The sequence below is a fragment of the Neoarius graeffei genome, chromosome 7, assembly GCF_027579695.1.
Source record: "Neoarius graeffei isolate fNeoGra1 chromosome 7, fNeoGra1.pri, whole genome shotgun sequence".
NCBI lineage: Eukaryota > Metazoa > Chordata > Actinopteri > Siluriformes > Ariidae > Neoarius > Neoarius graeffei.
Window position 1 is genome coordinate 65,807,522 of NC_083575.1, and position 15,590 is coordinate 65,823,111.

Sequence of the window (15,590 nt, forward strand, 5' to 3'; positions counted from 1 at the left end):
CAGTTTGTTTACATTCTAAGCAGAAATGATTGAAGTTTTGGATGAAGCTTTTATTTATTGAATTTGCAAAAAATAAAAATGCTCTATTTCTCAAAATCCAGTGAATGTGGATAGAATAAAACAGTTATTCCACTCAATCTCATCGTACATGGCTTACAGGCAACTCGAAGCGACGCGCCTTGTCGGCCATCAGCTCATGTACGACTTGATTTTGTGGAATAATTGTTTTTTTTTTTTTTTATATATGGGGTGGCACGGTGGTGTAGTGGTTAGCGCTGTCGCCTCACAGCAAGAAGGTCCGGGTTCGAGCCCCGTGGCCGGCGAGGGCCTTTCTGTGCGGAGTTTGCATGTTCTCCCCGTGTCCGCGTGGGTTTCCTCCGGGTGCTCCGGTTTCCCCCACAGTCCAAAGACATGCAGGTTAGGTTAACTGGTGACTCTAAATTGACCGTAGGTGTGAATGTGAGTGTGAATGGTTGTCTGTGTCTATGTGTCAGCCCTGTGATGACCTGGCGACTTGTCCAGGGTGTACCCCGCCTTTCGCCCGTAGTCAGCTGGGATAGGCTCCAGCTTGCCTGCGACCCTGTAGAACAGGATAAAGCGGCTACAGATAATGAGATGAGATATATATATATATATATATATATATATATATATATCACAGTGAAATTCTTTCTGTGCATTTAACACACCCATACCCAGAGCAGTAGGCAGCTGTGGTGCAGCACCCAAGGTTAGGTGCCTTGCTCAAGGGCACTTCAGCCATAGATATAGAGGGGAGGGGAAAGTGCTGTTCATTCCCTCCACCCACACTTTTTTTTTTCCTGCCAGTCCTGGGAATTGAACCAGTGATCTTTTGGTCCCAAAATCCCAAAACTGTATATGAACAGTACCAAGTACCAATACTCACCAAAGGAGCTGATGCAGGCAGAAAAGCTGAGAACCAAGATTACAGAAACTTACCATGAGATCATGACAGAAATTTAGCAAAGATACAATAAATTGTTAAGAATACAGTTAAATCAATCCATCCATCCCCAGTTTGGGCATTTACAGAGCAAAGTATTAATAACACCTATGAGTGACTGTTACCTTGTGGACGAAACAACAGGGAAATTGTCTCTCCAGTATCAGCATGCACAGAACACTACGCAGGACAAAATACAGTTAAGTTTTATTTTTGAAATATAATAACAGTAATTCTGTCATTGAAGATTACTCTTTTTTTTATTTCTTAATCTACTTGATGTCTGTAAGGGATTACTCTGACAAACAAATTTGACTCAAGCACATTACATTATGAAAGTACAGGAAAGCAATAGCAGCTTACAAGAGAAAGCTTCCAGGCATTGGAGACCTAGGAAGAAAAAAAAAAAAAAGAGAGAGATAAATGTAGAAAAAAAAATCAAGAATAAGAGGAAAATAAGATTCCTACGTTCTCATACTAAACAGCTTATACCTACCTTTTCATTCTTCAGCTGATTCCCTTCCCTTCTGACCAGAGAACGAGCATTTTCAATTTCAACCTAAAAGCAAAAACACTTGTGAACACAAGTCGAACTTTTGGATTTATAATACATCACATTGTAATATAATTGTGTATACTATATTAGAGGAAATCAGTTGTTATTCCTTCTTGCTCAAGCTGCCACTTACATAAACAAGGAAGTAATGCTAAATAAAGTTTGAAAAATGAAAAAAAAAAAACATTATTATGATTTTCTGTGTTACATTTGTATTTGCTCAACTGGCAGACACTTTTATCCAGTGCAACTTACAACTAAGATAGGGCAGGGCCGCGTTAACCCTTGCCGAGGCCCTGGGCAGACACCCCCCCAAGGCCCCACCCCTGCCTGTTGTCAACTGCACTCAGCAAATTCACCCCCTCAGACGTGCCTGTCTAACTAGACACAGAAACTTAAATAATGACAGTGGCACAATTAGAAATACTATTGAACGATAAAACTTTATATCCATCAACACCTATTTGATCGCGAAAAAGCAATGGTGAAAAAATCCATCAGACATCACGGTTAACAAGTCTGGTTAACTAAAGTTTAAACCTCAAGAAGCCTTTGAATGAGTGAGTCAATGAACAACATGTCAAGAACATAACCTAGGCCTACAACAATTTCTTTAGTATTCAGAACAAGAACGTTCATTTGGTATATAACCGTTCGTTTTCATTTTGGAATCCAGGCGACTTTTAACTTGTGAAAACAAAGAGCGATAACAAAGAAAGAAAAATATCTTGCTTCTCAAAAATAAATCTCAAAATGTTAGGCTATGTGAAACATTTCATCCTTTCACACACGTAATGTCCCAAACAGCAGTGGCACACAGCTTTGCGCATTCAGTTTGACAGCCATGGGTCAACTTACAAGGGCACTTTCCTACTTTTCTGGAAAGCGAAGTCATTAATTAAATCATTGAACTCAAGCTGGCGTAGCGTGTGAAGACATGGTGGACAGTGATCATATTGACAATGACGGGTGATTTATGCGACGGGACAAGGTGCGCTTCCTTACGGGTGGCGAAATGCATCAAAAATGTTATCAATATGATCAAAACTTCTGAAAATATCATTTCATATTTTCCGATACCCCGCCTTTCGCCCGTAGTCAGCTGGGATAGGCTCCAGCTTGCCTGCGACCCTGTAGAAGGATAAAGCGGCTACAGATAATGAGATGAGATGAGATATTTTCCGATCTCGCTACCGCCGAGGCCCTGGGCAGCTGCCCATGAAGCCCATTAGGATAATGCGTCCTTGAGATAGGGTATAACTGAGAATGTGACGTTTATGGCTCTTGCTCAAGGGTCCAACCATGGAGTTTTGCTGGGATTTGAACTCACAGCCTTTCAATCAGTAACCCAATACAGCATTGTACAGAAAACGAATGCTAATGCACAAGATACCGAATGAAAATTTCCTATCTTTAGAAGTTGCACCTAAAACACTTTAAGACCATATTTGTGGCATTTCAGAACAACAAAAGCATCAGTACCAGATCCGAATATCAGGCAATTTAATGACAAACTCCAATTAAATGTTCTAAATGATGTACACTGTTGTGAAAAGTGGAACAAAAACCTCCTATGCTTTTTGGAAAAGTTCACAAAGCATAATCTACATTAAATATTAGGAATAAGCCTCATCTAAAATAAACTGAATGCAGCTGTACTTTATAACACAATGCCATCTTCTGGACTGTATACAGTACATTTCCTTAACGATGCAATTTTTTTTTATGGTGCGAATATGCCATCTAGTTCATCTAAATGACATTCCCGTTTACCTGCATAGTTACTGTATGTTGTCCCATGCACTGTCCACTGTATTTATTGTAGTGTACTCCTTTTGTTGTACTGTGCTGCATTGTCTTGTATATCGTCTCATCCCTTGCGCTCTATCGGAGAATTTTGCTGCTCTGTATTATCTCTTTAATCACTTTTTTATAACATGATTCTATCAATAGGGGTGGCACGGTGGTGTAGTGGACTTTCTGAGGCGACAGTACAGAGACGAACAACCGTTCACACTCGCATTTACACCCATACGGTCAATTTAGAGCCACCATTTAACCTAACTGCATGTCTTTGGACTACGGGGGAAACCGTGAGGTTGTTTGTCTCTGTACTGTCGCCTCACAGCAAGAAAGTCCTGGGTTCGAGCCCAGCGAGGGCCTTTCTGTGCGGAGTTTGCATGTTCTCCTAGTGTCTGCGTGGGTTTCCTCCGGGTGCTCCGGTTTCCCCCATAGTCCAAAGACATGCAGTTAGGTTAAATGGTGGCTCTAAATTGACCGTAGGTGTGAATGCGAGTGTGAACGGTTGTTCATCTCTGTGTGTCAGCCCTGTGATGACCTGGCGACTTGTCCAGGGTGTACCCCGCCTTTCGCCCGTAGTCAGCTGGGATAGGCTCCAGCTTGCCTGTGACCCTGTAGAAGGATAAAGTGGCTAGAGATAATGAGATGAGATGATTCTATCAATAGGGGTGGCACGGTGGTGTAGTGGTTAGTACTGTCGCCTCACAGCAAGAAAGTCCTGGGTTCGAGCCCAGCGAGGGCCTTTCTGTGCGGAGTTTGCATGCTCTCCTAGTGTCTGCGTGGGTTTCCTCCGGGTGCTCCGGTTTCCCCCGTAGTCCAAAGACATGCAGTTAGGTTAAATGGTGGCTCTAAATTGACCGTAGGTGTGAATGCGAGTGTGAACGGTTGTTCGTCTCTGTGTGTCAGCCCTGTGATGACCTGGCGACTTGTCCAGGGTGTACCCCGCCTTTCGCCCGTAGTCAGCTGGGATAGGCTCCAGCTTGCCTGCGACCCTGTAGAAGGATAAAGTGGCTAGAGATAATGAGATGAGATGATTCTATCAATAGGGGTGGCACGGTGGTGTAGTGGTTAGTACTGTCGCCTCACAGCAAGAAAGTCCTGGGTTCGAGCCTAGCGAGGGCCTTTCTGTGCGGAGTTTGCATGCTCTCCTAGTGTCTGCGTGGGTTTCCTCCGGGTGCTCCGGTTTCCCCCGTAGTCCAAAGACATGCAGTTAGGTTAAATGGTGGCTCTAAATTGACCGTAGGTGTGAATGCGAGTGTGAACGGTTGTTCGTCTCTGTGTGTCAGCCCTGTGATGACCTGGCGACTTGTCCAGGGTGTACCCCGCCTTTCGCCCGTAGTCAGCTGGGATAGGCTCCAGCTTGCCTGCGACCCTGTAGAAGGATAAAGTGGCTAGAGATAATGAGATGAGATGATTCTATCAATAGGGGTGGCACGGTGGTGTAGTGGTTAGTACTGTCGCCTCACAGCAAGAAAGTCCTGGGTTCGAGCCCAGCGAGGGCCTTTCTGTGCGGAGTTTGCATGCTCTCCTAGTGTCTGCGTGGGTTTCCTCCGGGTGCTCCGGTTTCCCCCGTAGTCCAGAGACATGCAGTTAGGTTAAATGGTGGCTCTAAATTGACCGTAGGTGTGAATGTGAGTGTGAATGGTTGTTCGTCTCTGTGTGTCAGCCCTGTGATGACCTGGCGACTTGTCCAGGGTGTACCCCGCCTTTCGCCCGTAGTCACCTGGGATAGGCTCCAGCTTGCCTGCGACCCTGTAGAACAGGATAAAACAGCTAGAGATAATGGATGGAATTCTATCAATAAGAGTTCCTGTGCAGATTAGTTACTTAAGGTTATAGGAAACCACCCTCGTTATTACCTACTAAGGAGATGTAGGAACTTGGATATGTCCTTTCTATACAATTATGAAAATTCATTATTTTGTAGAAATTGTTTTGAGTTTACACCTCAGTCTAAAAGAACTATGGCTCCTCTGATTGTGGGCTCAGCCCTGTTGTATAGCCGAAACGATAACTCATTGCTGCTGTATTGATGAAGTCTGTTCCCTTTGCAGAGGAAGAGAAAACTTCTCTAGAAGACTGTCTGCTGGTTTTATTTGGGGAACAGGGAAATTTCTCCAACACTGTGCTCCTCAAGTGTTCTACATTGTAACAGCCAAGATATACATTTTGTTCCAATACATGTGGATAAGGCAAAAATAAAATTCTACCTGACTTGACCTAACTAAACCTAAATAACTCTGTAATTATAGTCTTAGAATTATACTATGCATGATTGGTGGACATTTAATGGGGGATAAATGGTGGACTGGAGAGTTTATTTTTTCACTTGCCTGATGCAATGGAAAGAGAGACCTCTAAATACATTTCACTGTTAGACCTTGTGATTATAAAGAAAAAACAAAATGCAACAGACACAATGTTGACACTGATGCTTGATGCAACAGAGTGGATCCTATACTCACATCAGAGGACAGGATAGAGCTGGGGTCAAGAATATTCAACCAGATGCGAAGTCTGCTTAGGAAAGACTACAGAATATATTGCATGAAACAGGATGACACAGATGTTATAAAATAATCACGTTTAAATTAGAATAAGTCCATAATATTACTGTAATGCACATATCAATCACCTTCCCGTTGTTATGCCAGTATTCCAAATTGGGATCCATTGAAGTGATCACAGCGTAATGGTTTATTTTAAGCCCAGATTAAAACTGCCTGCAGTAGAAAACCGTGAATCACAGCGATCGAGGTCATTCGGGTAACACCATGGCTAACACATGCCTACATAACCGAGAGCACTAAAGACTTCCGGGTGTGTCACGTGACATTACGCAACGTACGCCTGCGCAGTCAGTGCGCCCTTTTGACGCTCAAACTGCAGCACATTGACACACTTTCAACATGGCAGCCACCTTTGGAAGACTCCTTAGGACTCCTGTGAGTTTTGAGCGTGTGAAACAGCCTGTTCAAACGGTTTGCACTCGATTAATTTGCGATTTGTATGATTTTCATGGTAACTTTGAGATTACTGCATGTTCATATCCCATCGTTAAGGCTGTAGGAGGTCGCAGGGAATCTGCTGGACTTTAACCTTCCTCTCTCTCAGCGCTGCTTTCTGGGTTTCTCCTGCACCCGCTGGCGGCTGTATTCGTTAAGCCGGTAGATTTATTCGCGGATGAGTTTTTAGAAATTACTAGAGTTTTATTTGCTTCATATCTTTAGGAGAATGAGCAAGCAAAGCACTGTGACCAAATTTCAACATGCTGTGTTAAATGCTTATGGGTTGTTTTACAATTCTTGTAGTCGGCGTGACGTCACGAACACATGACAACAGGCGCCATATTTGACTGGGTGAAAACATGTTTTACCCAAGTTTGTTAGTGTTCATTGTTTTACTAAGATTTTAGTAAGATTTTGTTAGTTTTAGCTTAATATACTCGTAGAATGTCCTAGCAGTATCAAGATAGTTTAGCTGCCGGGGATCTAGCTCGTTATAAATTGAAAATCAGTGTTGTTGGACTGGAGTTATGTCCGTACAAGCAAGGGTGGGACAGGTGTCAAAACAATGGTGACTTATGGGTTTTTGCAGACAGATTTATATTATGAAGCGTCAGCAAGTTTTCAGGATGTTTCTAAAAATGGTAACACTGCGGTCTGCGCGGCCATCTTGGAAGTCACTCGCTCCAGAGCGCTCATAGAGTACACATCTTAAGGCCAATTTATGCTGACAACGCAGTCCTCGCAGACGGTGTCACAGACAGTGTCTGCGTAGCCCCCCCACCTTCGCAGACGCTCTGCGCGCACCTCCCAAAAATTGTGACCACCGCAGAAGCCTCGCAGACAGCGTCGCAGACAAGAGGGCTCTGATTGGTCCACTCTACAGTACATCCGCTGTACACGCACTTCCGCTTCCCTACTTTCCCGGTTTGTTTTGTTTTCACGACCGGCATTTTTAAAAACACGAGCGAAGATGGAGCAGCACGAAGAGCGGTTGATCGAGGAAGTGAGGAAGTACGTACGTACATCTATACGGCTCCAGTTCTAGTCATTATAAAAAAAAAAAAAGTTCTAGTCATTATAAGTAACCGGAGGATAAACACTCCACTAACCACACCCACCAACTACTCCTAGCGACTTCGCGCCCCCTTGCGTTGTGGCGGTGAATAACATCGCGCACGCCTATTACTCCCTGCTCAACGATAAATTACAACTGTCTGCGAAAAGCTATCTGCGAAAGCCTTGTCGCAAGAGCATGCAGAGGCCTATAGAGTACACATTCACTGATTCGTTTCCGCGTTAAGGCCAATTTATGCTGACAACCCAGTCCTCGCAGATAGCGTCGCAGACAGCGTCTGCGTAGCCCCCCCCCACCTTCGCAGACGCTCTGCGCGCACCTCCCTGACCACCGCAGAAGCCTCGCAGACAAGAGGGCTCTGATTGGTCCACTCTACATCCGCTGTACACGCACTTCCGCTTCCCTACTTTCCCGGTTTGTTTTGTTTTCACGACCGGCATTTTTAAAAACACGAGCGAAGATGGAGCAGCACGAAGAGCGGTTGATCGAGGAAGTGAGGAAGTACGTACGTACATCTATACGGCTCCAGTTCTAGTCATTATAAAAAAAAAAAAAGTTCTAGTCATTATAAGTAACCGGAGGATAAACACTCCACTAACCACACCCACCAACTACTCCTAGCGACTTCGCGCCCCCTTGCGTTGTGGTGGTGAATAACATCGCGCACGCCTATTACTCCCTGCTCAACGATAAATTACAACTGTCTGCGAAAAGCTATCTGCGAAAGCCTTGTCGCAAGAGCATGCAGAGGCCTATAGAGTACACATTCACTGATTCGTTTCCGCGTTAAGGCCAATTTATGCTGACAACCCAGTCCTCGCAGATAGCGTCGCAGACAGCGTCTGCGTAGCCCCCCCCCACCTTCGCAGACGCTCTGCGCGCACCTCCCTGACCACCGCAGAAGCCTCGCAGACAAGAGGGCTCTGATTGGTCCACTCTACATCCGCTGTACACGCACTTCCGCTTCCCTACTTTCCCGGTTTGTTTTGTTTTCACGACCGGCATTTTTAAAAACACGAGCGAAGATGGAGCAGCACGAAGAGCGGTTGATCGAGGAAGTGAGGAAGTACGTACATCTATACGGCTCCAGTTCTAGTCATTATAAAAAAAAAAAAGTTCTAGTCATTATAAGTAACCGGAGGATAAACACTCCACTAACCACACCCACCAACTACTCCTAGCGACTTCGCGCCCCCTTGCGTTGTGGCGGTGAATAACATCACGCACGCCTATTACTCCCTGCTCAACGATAAATTACAACTGTCTGCGAAAAGCTATCTGCGAAAGCCTTGTCGCAAGAGCATGCAGAGGCCTATAGAGTACACATTCACTGATTCGTTTCCGCGTTAAGGCCAATTTATGCTGACAACCCAGTCCTCGCAGATAGCGTCGCAGACAGCGTCTGCGTAGCCCCCCCCCCCCACCTTCGCAGACGCTCTGCGCGCACCTCCCTGACCACCGCAGAAGCCTCGCAGACAAGAGGGCTCTGATTGGTCCACTCTACATCCGCTGTACACGCACTTCCGCTTCCCTACTTTCCCGGTTTGGTTTGTTTTCACGACCGCCATTTTTAAAAACACGAGCGAAGATGGAGCAGCACGAAGAGCAGTTGATCGAGGAAGTACGTACATCTATACGACTCCAGTTCTAGTCATTATAAGTAACCGGAGGATAAACACTCCACTAACCACACCCACCAACTACTCCTAGCGATTTCGCGACTTCACGCCCCCTTGCGTTGTGGCGGTGAATAACATCGCGCACGCCTATTACTCCCCGCTCAACGATAAATTACAACTGTCTGCGAAAAGCTATCTGCGAAAGCCTTGTCGCAAGAGCATGCAGAGGCCTTTAGAGGGACTTGAAGGTAGAAGCTTGGATTTTTTTTAAGAATTTAGACATCTGAAGTGATGGAGCACTACTGTGAAAGTTTGGATAAGCAGGCACGGGAGCGTTATGCTGAGAAGGTACGTTTCATTGGGAATGTAGATCCATACACTGTTAGTGAGAAGGAATGGAAAGCTGACCCCAGCTTGTTGCCGCATGTGACATACATCGATCTTGTGAACTATCTAGTGTTTCATCAAGTCCATTTTGTGAACTAAAGGATTTCCAGAACTACAAGAGTATGGAAGCCAACATCTAAATAATGTTTGAAAAACTATTATAATTATCAATTATTTGTCAGTGAATAAAATGTAGGCCTAGTATGTAACTTGTACTAACAGCATGTGTACATAAACATTACTAGGCCTAGATCTTAAATGCCATTTGATGCAACAATGCACTGCAGTAGACATAAGCTACCTAATGTGACACACATCCATTAATCATTGCTGAAAGGACATAGAAAAGATAATAGTTTGTATCACATTTATTTTAGTAACTATGAAATTCAAGACAATATTAACCTACCTGTCACAAAGTGATCAGAACAAATCTGGATACAGTCAAGTTGTCCTAAATTTGATCGGTTGATGGCAGCCAGCCACTGTCATCTCCTCCGCTCGCTTTTCTCCTGTGCTGCAATTCCCTGGTTAGTCACAACTTTAGGGAGTCTGTGGAAGCTTTTGCCACCCTTTTCCCCCGGCTACTACAGCCAACAATGACACGTATTCGGCATTGTCACCCCTTTTTGCTTCGCTGAACAACAACAATGCACTGACACAGCGACCTTTGACTTCCAATATGGCCGCCGCTGGGTTCGCGCTGACCTCGAAGCACTCATTACTGCTCATTTGTCGGCAATTAACTCATACAATAACAGAGCTGTTACTATCACTAAAAACTCATGTCTATTATAAATTCTTTTCTTCACTTACCATTGATGAAATGACGACCACATACATATGTATAGTTAGATTTGGGTTCCCATAACTTTCCATAGTTAACAGATCCATCAGCTCTCACTTCACACCTGTTTACAGCCCTCAACCATTTTTCTCTCCTTTTACCCGATAATGGTATCATATGAAACTTTAAACCTTCATTTTTTATTGAATTGGCTGTACAGCCTGCTACACAACACCCTTTAGGCATGCTAATAGCATAAACTCTCAAATTTGAACTAAATTGCTACAATACACAAACAGGCTTCTCCCTCCCTTTCACCTAAACCAATACGGCGGCTGGGTTGTCATGGAAGTCACATGACCAGTGACCCCGGATGTCCGACTTCAAGAATCAGGGTACAAAGTTTGTGTCCCAGGGGTCCAAAATTCAAATTGATTCAAACTGGTTCTTGTACCAGTTTTTAAGTGAAGGTCAAGTTAAAGAACAGATTTCAGGTAATTTTTTGACGTGTGTATGGTAGTTTTGTGTAATCTGCTATAAGATGGGAGAAACAAATGAAGTGATTCTCGGAGAGGACTTTTTTTTTTTGATAATTCAGAATCCACTACTTCCATAGTGCTTTTAAATATAAGGCTGTAAGCTTTGTGTTAGTTGTCTCTAATATTTATGTCCCAATATCTTGACCACATTTTAGGATGAAAATAATTATTTTAGATGTGTTATTTTATATTGAAAAATTATCTGTCTCGGAGAGGACTTTTTTTTTTTGACACAATTACATACTAATTTGATCAAAATAGTCTGAAAACTTACTGGCATTCAACATTTAAAACTTAACTATGTTTCCAATGATATGGAACCAAATATGTGTTTTATGGTATAAAGAATGATTTAAGTGCATCCCTTTTGGAGCTACCTGTGGTCAAAAAAGCACTTTTTCTAAATGACACGAGTAATTTTGCTAAATATGACACACATTGCCATACATTCACCAAAAATAACGTTATCACCAAATTTTTTTTTTGGCATGGTAAATAGAGCTATCACAGGGCTACAATAAACAACCAAGTTTATTTAGTCAAGCCTTTTGATATTGAAGATAAGTGTTAAATGTGATTTTTAGCTTGCGTACCCTGATTGTAAAACAACCCTTATCATAAATAATGGCTTACTATTTTATAGTAATGAGAGCATTTTTTTCAAAATTATGACCTTACTAGTTCATAATTATAAGGTATTAGAGAGGCTCTTAACATAAGAGTATTTTTATTTTATTTTATTTAACCTGGAAAAGTCCCATTGCGTTACAATAACTCTCTTCTCCCAGGGAGTCCTGGCCAAGACTGGCGGCAAAAAGTTTCAAAAAACAAGACAAAGTTACAAATCCCATACTAAAACACAAACAAGGCATTACACCTCACCTCATCTCATCTTGTTATCTCTAGCCACTTCATCCTGTTCTACAGGGTCGCAGGCTAGCTGGAGCCTATCCCAGCTGACTACGGGCGAAAGGCGGGGTACACCCTGGACAAGTCGCCAGGTCATCACAGGGCTGACACATAGACACAGACAACCATTCACACTCACATTCACACCTACGGTCAATTTAGAGTCACCAGTTAACCTAACCTGCATGTCTTTGGACTGTGGGGGAAACCGGAGCACCCGGAGGAAACCCACGCGGACACGGGGAGAACATGCAAACTCCGCACAGAAAGCCCCTCGCCGGCCACGGGGCTCGAACCCAGGACCTTCTTGCTGTGAGGCGACAGCGCTAACCACTACACCACCGTGCCACCCGGCATCACACTTAATATGACAAATAAGCTAATACAGACACACAACTTAAAGGGCACCTAGTTAAAAACAATTACACTGTTCAGTCAGAGTTGACATTAAAAGGTTTTTAAAAGTATCGAAAGATGGAAGTGATTCTAGATTTAAAGTGTTTTGGAGTTTATTCCAGTTATGAGATACTAAGTCGTAATTGAGATCCTATCTAGTATCTCATAATTAACACTGTTAGTTATTAGAGAGGCTCTTGGCGCGAGAGTACGCCGCGAGAGAGTCTCTTGGCGTGAGAGTACGCCGCGAGAGAGAGCCTATCTAGTATCTCATAATTAACATTTTTATTATGGGATACTAGATAGGATCTCAATTATAACACTCAATTATGATTTAGGCTCTTAACATGAGTATGTTATGAGATACTATCTCATTAACATAGTATCTCAATGTTATGTTAATTGAGAGGCTCTTAACATGAGTATATTATGAGATACTAAGTCATAATTGAGTGTTATTAAGATCCTATCTAGTGTCTCATAATTAACATAGGCTCTTAACATGAGTATGTTTTGAGATACCAAGTCATAATTGAGTGTTATAATTAAGATACTAGATAGTATCTCAATGTTAAAGTCCTATCTTAATTATAACATACTATCTCATAATTGAGTTAGTATCTCATAATTAACATAGGCTCTTAACATTGAGATACTGTGTTAATTATGAGATACTAGGTCATAATTATGAGGTAGTATGTTAACATTGAGAATGTTTGAGATACTAAGTCATAATTATGAGTATGTTATAATTGAAATGCTAGATTAGGAGCTTAACATTGAGATAGCAAGTCATAAATACTAAGTCATAATTATAGGTAGTATCTCAATGTTAAGATCCTATCTAGTATGTCAGTTATAATATACTATCTCATAATTAATTAATTATATTAATTAATTAATTATATTTGCTAAAACATCACCTTCCTATGTTTCAAAAAGTAATTCTACATTGTTAAAATTGAGAATATATATGTCCACAACACTTCTGTTACGTTCTGACTTTGGCATATAAATGTTTTTATTACATCTCAGAAAATTAAAGTTATCTTTTAACATATCATTCATTAAAGATGACATGTTTTGTGACCTGATGGTAAAAAAAAAAATGGTTTTAGGTGAATTTTTAAAAATAAGTTCATGTCCCCATTTCAGTACCCATAAGCGTGGAATCACTCATATGCCAAAGTCAGAACGTAACAGAAATGTTGTGGACATATATATTCTCAATTTTAACAATGTAGAATTACTTTTTGAAACATAGGAAGGTGATGTTTTAGCAAATATAATTAATAAACATGTGTAGTAGAATAAACATACACATTCTTTCAATAAGATTAACATGGTATATAGCTAGATTGTAATTAATTTGTAACAGACGCGAGATGGACAATCGTAGCAGAAGTAATGTAACAGACATCATTTTGGAACTCATAGGCTTGACTTTGGCATATAAATATGTTTTTATTACATCTCAGAAAATTAAAGTTATCTTTTAACATATCATTCATTAAAGATTACATGTTTTGTGACCTGATGGTAAAAAAAGAAATGGTTTTAGGTGAATAAGTTCATGTCCCCATTTCAGTACCCATAAGCGTGGAATCACTCATATATATCGAAATCGCGATACGCATGTGTATGTGTGTGTGTGTATATATATATATATATATATATATATATATATATATATATATATATATATATATATATATATACACACACATATATATATATATATATATATATATATATATATATATATATATATATATATATATATATATATAAAAAAATGCATATCGAAATCGCGATACGCAGAGCCACGATCCGTATCGCGATACAAGAAGGCAGAATCGCGGTACACCCTTTCAAACTTCTCCTCAGCCCAAAAACAGAGGTGCTTCCAAACTTCAATTTATGAATACTTTTTATTTAAATTACATTTTAAACTTACTTAAATTACTTTTATTTTTTTATATCTATTAGTAAGTCGTTTTTTCGCCGACCTGCGACGATCTTCTGCGAGTCACGCAACGTCCACACTCGCCACTGGCAGAGCATTCATTTCTTTTAAGCGGTCGCCATTCTGGTTGCGATGCGGGGAGCGAATCTGTAAACAAGCAGCTCATTGGCTGGCTAGGTGTGCCACAAGCCAATCACAATCACTTGACTGGAAAGTGTCTGCTTGGGCGGAAGCCTTCTGCGGTAGTTACATTTTGACACGCGAGCAATGTTTCACTATAAAAATTCCATAATTTCCATCTGTTTTCCGCGATCACAGAAAACCATTGGCCCTATGAGAGTGAGACCGTGAGAGAGCCCCCCCCCCCCAAAAAAAAAAAAAAAAAAATCTTAACGGATTTACACGATTTGGAAAAATGACTTTTTCAGAACCGAAAAAAAACAGAGCTTCCGGCTCAACAGTATTATTTTGAGAAATAAAACAATCTTTGGATATACATTTGTTCATTTTTGCATACATATTGCTCATTCTCTGCAGTGGTCTGAATTATGTGTTATTAAATAGTTAATGTAAGTAAGTAAATGTTAAGTCAAATTTACTACTTTAAAAAAACATTTAAAAAAAAAATCGTGGGCGTATCGAATCGTGGGTCAAAAATCGCGATACAAATCGAATCGTGAGTTGGGTGTATTGTTACAGCCCTAATATATATATGAGGGAGATAAAAATTAAGAAAAAATATAGATTTTAAAAAATAGATAATATATATAGGCTCTTAACATTGAGATATTATGTTAATTGAGGTAGTATGTTATAATTAAGATATTAGATAGGATCTTAACATTGAGTATGTTTATGAGATACTAAGTCATACTCATAATTGTTATAATTGAGATACTAGCTTAGGATCTTAACATTGAGATAGCAAGTCATAACAGATACTAAGTCATAATTAATAGATACTACCTTGTATCTTAACATTATGAGATCCTAAGTCATGATATACTAGATAGCATTTTGGCTTGCTAAATGTTATGATCCTAAGAGATATTAAATTATTATGAGATACTAAACAGGATCTTAACAGGGAGAAGCCATAATAATGAGATACTAGATAGGATCTTAATGTTATGAGATACCAAGTTATAATTGAGATATTAAGTCATAATTGAGATACTAGATAGGATCTTAATATTGAGAAGTCAAATCTGAGATACTAAGGCTACATCCACACGGCAACGAGATGTTATTTAAAAATATATCGCGTCCAAATGGGCAACGATCAGTAAAATATCAGGTCCATATGGCAACGCAACGCTTGCTGAAAACGATGCAATACACATGCCGCACCTCTAGGGGCGCTGTAAGATGGTCCCTTTGGAGACACCAGAACAATAGAAGTAAGGACGCATGCGCATAAACTATTATGCGCGAGACTTCATATTAGCCACAAAGTCAGGAAAATCTGTTCGTAAAATTACATTATAATGACCAAATACAATGAAAAGTATTTTTCCAGTCTCACTTGTGAAAGGTAATCCCATGTGATCTCGTTTGGACGGCAAACCTGTTGGTACAGTTAAA

General features: G+C 41.0%; 2 protein-coding genes across 4 annotated transcripts in view; one reads left to right on the top strand and one right to left on the bottom strand.

Moving 5' to 3' along the window:
• sfxn4 (sideroflexin 4) overlaps window positions 1-6,134 on the bottom strand; it is a 12,050-nt gene extending 5,916 nt beyond the window's left edge. The window contains exons 1-6 of one of the 2 annotated variants that reach the window (XM_060926250.1): window positions 5,956-6,134; window positions 5,786-5,851; window positions 1,461-1,523; window positions 1,328-1,354; window positions 1,090-1,144; window positions 908-933 (exon numbers count right to left, since the gene is read on the bottom strand). In XM_060926250.1, the coding sequence (XP_060782233.1) occupies window positions 908-933; window positions 1,090-1,144; window positions 1,328-1,354; window positions 1,461-1,523; window positions 5,786-5,851; window positions 5,956-5,994 (276 nt within the window). In that variant the 5' untranslated portion in view covers window positions 5,995-6,134. The remainder of the gene's footprint in view (window positions 1-907; window positions 934-1,089; window positions 1,145-1,327; window positions 1,355-1,460; window positions 1,524-5,785; window positions 5,852-5,955) is intronic. The other variant, XM_060926251.1, reaches the window with a different exon arrangement.
• Window positions 6,135-6,174: 40 nt separating this feature from the next.
• Window positions 6,175-15,590, top strand: part of prdx3 (peroxiredoxin 3) — a 33,009-nt gene continuing 23,593 nt past the window's right edge. Inside the window, exon 1 of one of the 2 annotated variants that reach the window (XM_060926255.1) lies at window positions 6,175-6,265. In XM_060926255.1, coding sequence (XP_060782238.1) covers window positions 6,230-6,265 — 36 coding nt within the window. In that variant the 5' untranslated portion in view covers window positions 6,175-6,229. Of the gene's footprint in view, window positions 6,302-15,590 lie in introns of both variants that reach the window. The other variant, XM_060926254.1, reaches the window with a different exon arrangement.